Source organism: Petromyzon marinus, chromosome 64 (genome assembly GCF_048934315.1).
Source record: "Petromyzon marinus isolate PM22_M1 ecotype Great Lakes invasive population chromosome 64, UKy_Petmar_22M1.pri1.0, whole genome shotgun sequence".
Classification (NCBI taxonomy): domain Eukaryota; kingdom Metazoa; phylum Chordata; class Hyperoartia; order Petromyzontiformes; family Petromyzontidae; genus Petromyzon; species Petromyzon marinus.
In genome coordinates this window covers 14578313-14590434 of record NC_133730.1, presented here as the reverse complement: position 1 = coordinate 14590434, position 12122 = coordinate 14578313, and the positions used below count along the sequence as shown (strand labels likewise).

Genomic DNA, 12122 nt, shown 5'->3' with positions numbered 1-12122 from the left:
GTGACCACGTGTACACTGTTTACTACAGTACTATAGTGTTGTGACCACGTGTGTAATGTTTACTACATTACTATAGTGTTGGGACCACGTGTATACTGTTTACTACAGTACTATAGTGTTGTGACCACGTGTATACTGTTTCCTATAGTACTATAGTGTTGTGACCATGTGTATACTGTTTACTATAGTACTATAGTGTTGTGACCACGTGTATACTGTTTACTACAGTACTATAGTGTTGTGACCACGTGTATACTGTTTACTATAGTACTATAGTGTTGTGACCATGTGTATACTGTTTACTATAGTACTATAGTGTTGTGACCACGTCTATACTGTTTACTACAGTACTATAGTGTTGTGACCACGTGCATACTGTTTACTATAGTACTGTAGTGTTGTGACCACGTGTATACTGTATACTACAGTACTATAGTGTTGTGACCACGTGTATACTGTTTACTACAGTACTATAGTGTTGTGACCACGTGTATACTGTTTACTATAGTACTATAGTGTTGTGACCATGTGTATACTGTTTACTATAGTACTATAGTGTTGTGACCACGTCTATACTGTTTACTACAGTACTATAGTGTTGTGACCACGTGCATACTGTTTACTATAGTACTGTAGTGTTGTGACCACGTGTATACTGTATACTACAGTACTATAGTGTTGTGACCACGTGTATACTGTTTACTATAGTACTATAGTGTTGGGACCACGTGTATACTGTTTACTACCGTACTATAGTGTTGTGACCACGTGTATACTGTTTCCTATAGTACTATAGTGTTGTGACCATGTGTATACTGTTTACTATAGTACTATAGTGTTGTGACCACGTCTATACTGTTTACTACAGTACTATAGTGTTGTGACCACGTGCATACTGTTTACTATAGTACTGTAGTGTTGTGACCACGTGTATACTGTATACTACAGTACTATAGTCTTGTGACCACGTGTATACTGTTTACTATAGTACTATAGTGTTGGGACCACGTGTATACTGTTTACTACAGTACTATAGTGTTGTGACCACGTGTATACTGTTTACTATAGTACTATAGTGTTGTGACCACGTGTATACTGTTTACTATAGTACTATAGTGTTGTGACCACGTGTACTGTTTACTATAGTACTATAGTGTTGGGACCACGTGTATACTGTTTACTACAGTACTATAGTGTTGTGACCACGTGTATACTGTTTCCTATAGTACTATAGTGTTGTGACCACGTGTTTACTGTTTACTATAGTACTATAGTGTTGTGACCACGTGTACACTGTTTACTACAGTACTATAGTGTTGTGACCACGTGTGTAATGTTTACTACATTACTATAGTGTTGGGACCACGTGTATACTGGTTACTACAGTACTATAGTGTTGTGACCACGTGTTTACTGTTTTCTATAGTACTATAGTGTTGTGACCATGTGTATACTGTTTACTATAGTACTATAGTGTTGGGACCACTTCTATACTGTTTACTACAGTACTATAGTGTTGTGACCACGTGCATACTGTTTACTATAGTACTGTAGTGTTGTGACCACGTGTATACTGTATACTACAGTACTATAGTGTTGTGACCACGTGTATTCTGTGTACTATAGTACTATAGTGTTGGGACCACGTGTATACTGTTTACTACAGTACTATAGTGTTGTGACCACGTGTATACTGTTTACTATAGTACTATAGTGTTGTGACCATGTGTATACTGTTTACTATAGTACTATAGTGTTGTGACCACGTCTATACTGTTTACTACAGTACTATAGTGTTGTGACCACGTGCATACTGTTTACTATAGTACTGTAGTGTTGTGACCACGTGTATACTGTATACTACAGTACTATAGTGTTGTGACCACGTGTATACTGTTTACTACAGTACTATAGTGTTGTGACCACGTGTATACTGTTTACTATAGTACTATAGTGTTGTGACCATGTGTATACTGTTTACTATAGTACTATAGTGTTGTGACCACGTCTATACTGTTTACTACAGTACTATAGTGTTGTGACCACGTGCATACTGTTTACTATAGTACTGTAGTGTTGTGACCACGTGTATACTGTATACTACAGTACTATAGTGTTGTGACCACGTGTATACTGTTTACTATAGTACTATAGTGTTGGGACCACGTGTATACTGTTTACTACCGTACTATAGTGTTGTGACCACGTGTATACTGTTTCCTATAGTACTATAGTGTTGTGACCATGTGTATACTGTTTACTATAGTACTATAGTGTTGTGACCACGTCTATACTGTTTACTACAGTACTATAGTGTTGTGACCACGTGCATACTGTTTACTATAGTACTGTAGTGTTGTGACCACGTGTATACTGTATACTACAGTACTATAGTCTTGTGACCACGTGTATACTGTTTACTATAGTACTATAGTGTTGGGACCACGTGTATACTGTTTACTACAGTACTATAGTGTTGTGACCACGTGTATACTGTTTACTATAGTACTATAGTGTTGTGACCACGTGTATACTGTTTACTATAGTACTATAGTGTTGTGACCACGTGTACTGTTTACTATAGTACTATAGTGTTGGGACCACGTGTATACTGTTTACTACAGTACTATAGTGTTGTGACCACGTGTATACTGTTTCCTATAGTACTATAGTGTTGTGACCACGTGTTTACTGTTTACTATAGTACTATAGTGTTGTGACCACGTGTACACTGTTTACTACAGTACTATAGTGTTGTGACCACGTGTGTAATGTTTACTACATTACTATAGTGTTGGGACCACGTGTATACTGGTTACTACAGTACTATAGTGTTGTGACCACGTGTTTACTGTTTTCTATAGTACTATAGTGTTGTGACCATGTGTATACTGTTTACTATAGTGTTGTGACCACGTGTATACTGTTTACTACAGTACTATAGTGTTGTGACCACGTGTATACTGTTTACTATAGTACTATAGTGTTGTGACCATGTGTATACTGTTTACTATAGTACTATAGTGTTGGGACCACTTCTATACTGTTTACTACAGTACTATAGTGTTGTGACCACGTGCATACTGTTTACTATAGTACTGTAGTGTTGTGACCACGTGTATACTGTATACTACAGTACTATAGTGTTGTGACCACGTGTATTCTGTGTACTATAGTACTATAGTGTTGGGACCACGTGTATACTGTTTACTACAGTACTATAGTGTTGTGACCACGTGTATACTGTTTACTATAGTACTATAGTGTTGTGACCATGTGTATACTGTTTACTATAGTACTATAGTGTTGTGACCACGTCTATACTGTTTACTACAGTACTATAGTGTTGTGACCACGTGCATACTGTTTACTATAGTACTGTAGTGTTGTGACCACGTGTATACTGTATACTACAGTACTATAGTGTTGTGACCACGTGTATACTGTTTACTATAGTACTATACTGTTGGGACCACGTGTATACTGTTTACTACAGTACTATAGTGTTGTGACCACGTTCTATACTGTTTCCTATAGTACTATAGTGTTGTGACCATGTGTATACTGTTTACTATAGTACTATAGTGTTGTGACCACGTCTATACTGTTTACTACAGTACTATAGTGTTGTGACCACGTGCATACTGTTTACTATAGTACTGTAGTGTTGTGACCACGTGTATACTGTATACTACAGTACTATAGTCTTGTGACCACGTGTATACTGTTTACTATAGTACTATAGTGTTGGGACCACGTGTATACTGTTTACTACAGTACTATAGTGTTGTGGCCACGTGTATACTGTTTACTATAGTATTATAGTGTTGTGACCACGTGTATACTGTTTACTATAGTACTATAGTGTTGTGACCACGTGTATACTGTTTACTATAGTACTATAGTGTTGGGACCACGTGTATACTGTTTACTACAGTACTATAGTGTTGTGACCACGTGTATACTGTTTCCTATAGTACTATAGTGTTGTGACCATGTGTATACTGTTTACTATGGTACTATAGTGTTGTGACCACGTGTATACTGTTTACTACAGTACTATAGTGTTGTGACCAAGTGTATACTGTTTACTATAGTACTGTAGTGTTGTGACCACGTGTATACTGTTTACTATAGTACTATAGTGTTGGGACCACGTGTATACTGTTTACTATAGTACTATAGTGTTGGGACCACGTGTATACTGTTTACTACAGTACTATAGTGTTGTGACCACGTGTATACTGTTTACTATAGTACTATAGTGTTGTGACCACGTCTATACTGTTTACTATAGTACTATAGTGTTGTGACCACGTGTATACTGTTTACTATAGTACTATAATGTTGTGACCACGTGTATACTGTTTACTACAGTACTATAGTGGTGTTACCACGTGTGTACTGTTTACTATAGTACTATAGTGTTGTGACCACGTGTACACTGTTTGCTACAGTACTATAGTGTTGTGACCACGTGTGTAATGTTTACTACAGTACTATAGTGTTGTGATCACGTGTGTAATGTTTACTACAGTACTATAGTGTTGTGACCACGTGTATACTGTTTACTACAGTACTATAGTGTTGTGACCACGTGTGTACTGTTTACTATAGTACTATAGTGTGACCACGTGTATACTGTTTACTACAGTACTATAGTGTTGTGACCACGTGTATACTCTTTACTACAGTACTATAGTGTTGTGACCAAGTGTGTACTGTTTACTACAGTACTATAGTGTTGTGACCACGTGTATACTGTTTACTATAGTATTATAGTGTTGTGACCACGTGTATACTGTTTACTATAGTACTATAGTGTTGTGACCACGTGTATACTGTTTACTATAGTACTATAGTGTTGGGACCACTTCTATACTGTTTACTACAGTACTATAGTGTTGTGACCACGTGCATACTGTTTACTATAGTACTGTAGTGTTGTGACCACGTGTATACTGTATACTACAGTACTATAGTGTTGTGACCACGTGTATTCTGTGTACTATAGTACTATAGTGTTGGGACCACGTGTATACTGTTTACTACAGTACTATAGTGTTGTGACCACGTGTATACTGTTTACTATAGTACTATAGTGTTGTGACCATGTGTATACTGTTTACTATAGTACTATAGTGTTGTGACCACGTCTATACTGTTTACTACAGTACTATAGTGTTGTGACCACGTGCATACTGTTTACTATAGTACTGTAGTGTTGTGACCACGTGTATACTGTATACTACAGTACTATAGTGTTGTGACCACGTGTATACTGTTTACTATAGTACTATACTGTTGGGACCACGTGTATACTGTTTACTACAGTACTATAGTGTTGTGACCACGTTCTATACTGTTTCCTATAGTACTATAGTGTTGTGACCATGTGTATACTGTTTACTATAGTACTATAGTGTTGTGACCACGTCTATACTGTTTACTACAGTACTATAGTGTTGTGACCACGTGCATACTGTTTACTATAGTACTGTAGTGTTGTGACCACGTGTATACTGTATACTACAGTACTATAGTCTTGTGACCACGTGTATACTGTTTACTATAGTACTATAGTGTTGGGACCACGTGTATACTGTTTACTACAGTACTATAGTGTTGTGGCCACGTGTATACTGTTTACTATAGTATTATAGTGTTGTGACCACGTGTATACTGTTTACTATAGTACTATAGTGTTGTGACCACGTGTATACTGTTTACTATAGTACTATAGTGTTGGGACCACGTGTATACTGTTTACTACAGTACTATAGTGTTGTGACCACGTGTATACTGTTTCCTATAGTACTATAGTGTTGTGACCATGTGTATACTGTTTACTATGGTACTATAGTGTTGTGACCACGTGTATACTGTTTACTACAGTACTATAGTGTTGTGACCAAGTGTATACTGTTTACTATAGTACTGTAGTGTTGTGACCACGTGTATACTGTTTACTATAGTACTATAGTGTTGGGACCACGTGTATACTGTTTACTATAGTACTATAGTGTTGGGACCACGTGTATACTGTTTACTACAGTACTATAGTGTTGTGACCACGTGTATACTGTTTACTATAGTACTATAGTGTTGTGACCACGTCTATACTGTTTACTATAGTACTATAGTGTTGTGACCACGTGTATACTGTTTACTATAGTACTATAATGTTGTGACCACGTGTATACTGTTTACTACAGTACTATAGTGGTGTTACCACGTGTGTACTGTTTACTATAGTACTATAGTGTTGTGACCACGTGTACACTGTTTGCTACAGTACTATAGTGTTGTGACCACGTGTGTAATGTTTACTACAGTACTATAGTGTTGTGATCACGTGTGTAATGTTTACTACAGTACTATAGTGTTGTGACCACGTGTATACTGTTTACTACAGTACTATAGTGTTGTGACCACGTGTGTACTGTTTACTATAGTACTATAGTGTGACCACGTGTATACTGTTTACTACAGTACTATAGTGTTGTGACCACGTGTATACTCTTTACTACAGTACTATAGTGTTGTGACCAAGTGTGTACTGTTTACTACAGTACTATAGTGTTGTGACCACGTGTATACTGTTTACTATAGTACTGTAGTGTTGTGACCACGTGTATACTGTATTTGCTATAGTACTATAGGGTTGTGACCACGTGTATACTGTTTACTACAGTACTATAGTGTTTTGACCACGTGTGTACTGTTTACTACAGTACTATAGTGTTGTGACCACGTGTATACTGTTTACTATAGTACTATAGTGTTGTGACCACGTGTATCATGCGGGATTGTGGGTAATCGTCTCCCATGCTCGGTCTCAGTCGGTGTGCCTCACTCGTATAGTCAACATCCGTGCGAACCTATCTTGTTTACTATAGTACTATAGTGTTGTGACCACGTGTATACTGTTTACTACAGTACTATAGTGTTGTGACTACGTGTATACTGTTTACTACAGTACTGTAGTGTTGTGAATACGTGTGTGTGCGTAAAGCATTTTTTTATTTTGTGTCCATGTGTAGTGACTGTTCTTTAGTAACTGTACTGCAAGTGAAAGTCGTCCTACACAATAACCATCCTCTATCTCCTCTCCCTCACACCAGCCACGATTAAATGTAATTAATAAATTTGATTACTTTATATTAAATAATAAAAATATAAAAAGGTATTTTGTATTAATATTTTTTATATGAATACGGTATTTTTGGTTTGTGGAACGAATCATCTGAGTTTCCATTATTTCTTATGGGGGAAATTCGCTTTGATATACGAGTGCTTTGGATTAAGAGCACGTTTCCAGAAGGAATTATGCTCGCAATCCAAGGTTTCACTTTATTAGTTATTTTTCTATCTACGTGATTTTACCGAAAGAAACCAAAGAGTATGCTGTTGTTAGTTTAAATGTTTGGTAAGTAAGACTTAGTCTGTGCTGCTCTTCAGTTGCCTGGATGAAAAGTGGCCCAAGTTTTTCCCAATCCTGGCCTCCTGGCTCAAAAACGTAAAAAACAAACTCGCAAGTCTGTCCCCAGGGTCACAACGCACTCACAGACACGGAGCAGGGAGATTCAGCTAATGACGCCGTTGATGTTTTTCGTAACTTTTGCAGAGAGCGATGAGAATGAGGATGAGGACCGGAAGGAGGAAGATTTCCCGGGCGCTGCAGAGAAAGAAAGGTGGAGGTCTCGGCCGAGCACCGAGTCCCTGGGCTCGTATGGCCGCGGCGCGGAGACGAAAGCGGCGGGCGCAGGGGAGGGGAAACAGCCCCGGCACCAAGCAGAGCTGTGCTCCTCACCTGAAGAATCCAGCTCCACTCAGGCCATCGCTCCCACTGGGGCCATCGCCTCCACCTCCACTCGGGCCATTGCCTCCATCTCTACTCGGGCCATCGCCTCCACCGCTGCCATCGCCTCCCCCGCTGCCATCGCCTCCACCTCCACTCAGGCCATCGCCTCCATCTCTACTCAGGCCATCGCCTCCCCCACTGATATCAACTCCACCTCCAATGCTTCCATCGCCTCCACCTCCACTCGGGCCATCGCCTCCACCTCCACTCGGGCCATCGCCTCCACCTCCACTCGGGCCATCGCCTCCACCTCTACTCAGGCCATCGCCTCCACCTCTACTCAGGCCATCGCCTCCACCTCCACGCAGGCCATCGTCTCCATCTCTACTCAGGCCATCGCCTCCCCCACTGATATCAACTCCACCTCCACTGCTTCCATCGCCTCCACCTCCACTCAGGCCATCGCCTCCACCTCCACTCGGGCCATCTTCTCCACCTCCACTCAGGCCATCGCCTCCACCTCTACTCAGGCCATCGCCTCCACCTCCACTCAGGCCATCGCCTCCACCTCTACTCAGGCCATCGCCTCCACCTCCACTCAGGCAATCGCCTCTACCTCCACTCGGGCCATCGCCTCCACCTCTACTCAGGCCATCGCCTCCACCTCTACTCAGGCCATCGCCTCCATCTCTACTCAGGCCATCGCCTCCACCTCTACTCATGCCATCGTCTCCACCTCAACTCAGGCCATCGCCTCTACCTCTACTCAGGCCATCGCCTCCACCTCTACTCAGGCCATCGCCTCCATCTCCACTCAGGCAATCGCCTCCACCTCCACTCGGGCCATCGCCTCCACCTCTACTCAGGCCATCGCCTCCACCTCTACTCAGGCCATCGCCTCCACCTCCACGCAGGCCATCGTCTCCATCTCTACTCAGGCCATCGCCTCCCCCACTGATATCAACTCCACCTCCACTGCTTCCATCGCCTCCACCTCCACTCAGGCCATCGCCTCCACCTCCACTCGGGCCATCTTCTCCACCTCCACTCAGGCCATCGCCTCCACCTCTACTCAGGCCATCGCCTCCACCTCCACTCAGGCCATCGCCTCCACCTCTACTCAGGCCATCGCCTCCACCTCCACTCAGGCAATCGCCTCTACCTCCACTCGGGCCATCGCCTCCACCTCTACTCAGGCCATCGCCTCCACCTCTACTCAGGCCATCGCCTCCATCTCTACTCAGGCCATCGCCTCCACCTCTACTCATGCCATCGTCTCCACCTCAACTCAGGCCATCGCCTCTACCTCTACTCAGGCCATCGCCTCCACCTCTACTCAGGCCATCGCCTCCATCTCCACTCAGGCAATCGCCTCCACCTCCACTCGGGCCATCGCCTCCACCTCTACTCGGGCCATCGCCTCCACCTCTACTCAGGCCATCGTCTCCACCTCAACTCAGGCCATCGCCTCCACCTCTACTCAGGCCATCGCCTCTACCTCTACTCAGGCCATCGCCTCCATCTCTACTCAGGACATCGCCCCCACTGCTGCCATCGCCTACACCTCCAATCGGGCCATCGGCTCCACTGCTGCCATCGCCTCCATCTCTACTCAGGCCATTGCCTCCACCACTGATATCAACTCTACCCCCACTGCTGACATCGACTCCACCTTCACTCCTGCCATTGCCTCAACCTTCACTTCTGCCATCGCCTCCACTGCCACTATCGCCACCACCGCCACTCGCACCATCACCTCCACCCATGAGTAATCAAGCTAACCCCCAGGATTGGGAGCTCCCTGCTTTCCACCTGCCTCCACCTCCACCAGAGCCCTGGGCTCCTCCACCCCACCGTGATACCAGACCGGGCCCGGCACACGAGTCTTTTGCTCCCTGTTCTTCACGGCAGCGTTACCGCAAGTCCCGCAACAGCCGCCTTCCTCCCCGCCTCCGCAAACCTCCTCTCGAATCCTCAACTCCACTGCTGCCATCGCCTCCATCTCTACTCAGGCCATTGTCTCCACCACTGATATCAACTCTACCCCCACTGCTGACATCGACTCCACCTTCACTCCTGCCATTGCCTCAACCTCCACTTCTGCCATCGCTTCCACTGCCACTATCGCCACCACCGCCACTCGCACCATCACCTCCACCCATGAGTAATCAAGCTAACCCCCAGGATTGGGAGCTCCCTGCTTTCCACCTGCCTCCACCTCCACCAGAGCCCTGGGTTCCTCCACGCCACCTTGATACCAGACCGGGCCCGGCACACGAGTCTTTTGCTCCCTATTCTTCACGGCAGCGTTACCGCAAGTCCCGCAACAGCCGCCTTCCTCCCCGCCTCCGCAAACCTCCTCTCGAATCCTCAACTCCATCCGCATTGATTCGTCCCATCCACCCGGACCGAGAGCACCTTCCCCCCCGCCTCGCTCCACCTGCAGGGCAGCGGATCCCCCCCCAGCCCAGGTGCAACGGCCGGGGTCCCGCGTACGGAGTCCCAGGTGCCCCTTCTGCCTGGCACCACTCCCACGAGTCGCGCTTCACGCGGCGTCCCGCCCTCCTCCCCACGCCTCCACCGGATCAGTGGATTCCTCCCCACCTTCGTCCCAGCCGAGCGGCTCCTGCTCCACACTGGGCCACCCGTCCCACTTTTGTTCCGTGCCGCTCCACAGATTTCCACGACAGACATCATCATCCGCCCCTTGTCCAACCCACACCACTGCATCACCATAGCCCGGCGACATTCACGGACTGCTCACACACGTGACTCCTGCTGGTCGGGTGACCGTGATGAACTATATGTGTCGCGTTGATGGCCATGTGATGGACATTGCTTTGAGTGGCAGAGCAGGTGGTTGTCATGATTAATACATTTGTGTTGTTATTGGACACTGCAATGTGCGTGTGAGTTGCTGTGCGGTGCAACAGAGCACGTATTTGGTGTCGATCTTCGCGTGTGTGTGATTGTGTGGAGCGGTAGTGTCATGGTTAACGCTACACCGCGCTTCGAAACCCAGGTTTGACCCGAGTTAGCTTTCCGCACACGGCCACAGCCGGTGCAAGCAGTTGCGCAACTCGGTTGCACACAACTGAAGTCACTCTACACGTGGAAGTCTCTGCAACCAATTTGCTTGGCGATTGGTGGCCAGAACCACGAGCGATCCACACAGCACAGGGTGCTGGTCAGTCTGACCAACCACCCATTTCACCTGACTTTCCACAAAATCACCATTAATGTTCCTTTCCCGGGCAGTGACACCAACTCTGCCAAAGTGTGTTAGGAACTAATGCTGTGTATGTTCGGCAGAAACTCTGCACGATTCTGCTGATAAGACACTTAATTTCGAAACCATTTGAGAATGTCGTATTTATAATAAACGTGCACCATTTTTTAGCTGCTTGCCGCCCCTGTACATAGTACCTCTGTATTGATTACAAGTCCTGTGTGCTCACCATTGTACCATGGCATGTGCCTAGGTGGCACTACCGGATGGCTCCCATCCATAGCTGCCAGGCCATCGGCCAGCGCGATAAATATTCGACGCCAACCAACAAATATTTATTCCCACGAGGGGTGACGGGAACCGAACCAGGGATGTCCAGAGCAATCAACTCGTTAATGCGGGAGACCTGAATAGTTCCCGGCGCGTGACACAGTAACGCTGTTCGGCTGGCGACAGCACTCTGCTGCCGTATGCAACAACACACTCCACCCCGTTGACAACCTGGGACAGAACCGCGCCAATGCTGGTGTTGGTTGCGTCAGTATCAAGGACGCACGGCATGGCAAAGTCAGAGTAGCGGAGGGGAATTGCGAAGCGCAACAAATGCGGCTTCCTCCTCCCCCCAATGAAACCTCTGACCCATAACCGTCAAGGCGTGGAGAGGTTTTGCGAAGGTAGCGAACCCAGTGACAAACCGGCGATAATAAGACGCAAAACCAATAAAACTCTGCACCTGCATCATCAACGTGGGGGTCGGCCACGTCCGAACACACGTGGTTTTGTCGGGATCTATCGCAATGCCCGATTTACTGACAATATGACCGAGATACCGCACGGATTTCTGAAGGGGGTAACACTTCTGCGGCTTGAATTTGAGATGGGCCGCTCACATTTTAAGAAAGACAGCGCGTAACCAATCAAGATGTTCTTTGAACGTACGGCTGAAGACGATGACATCGTCGAGGTATTGTAAGCATGAGTCCCATTGAAGTCCAGCCAGCACCAGCTCCATCAGTCATTGGAACGTAGCCGGTGCTGTGTGGAGTCCCATGGGAAGCTGATTTAATTCAAACAGGCCTTGAGGTGTTC

General features: G+C 45.1%; 1 protein-coding gene across 1 annotated transcript in view; it reads left to right on the top strand.

Moving 5' to 3' along the window:
* Window positions 1–10698, top strand: part of LOC142906387 (uncharacterized) — a 95770-nt gene extending 85072 nt beyond the window's left edge. The window contains exon 3 of the mRNA XM_076054044.1: window positions 7628–10698. Within this exon, the coding sequence (XP_075910159.1) occupies window positions 7628–9576 (1949 nt within the window). The 3' untranslated portion in view covers window positions 9577–10698. The remainder of the gene's footprint in view (window positions 1–7627) is intronic.
* Window positions 10699–12122: the final 1424 nt, after the last annotated feature.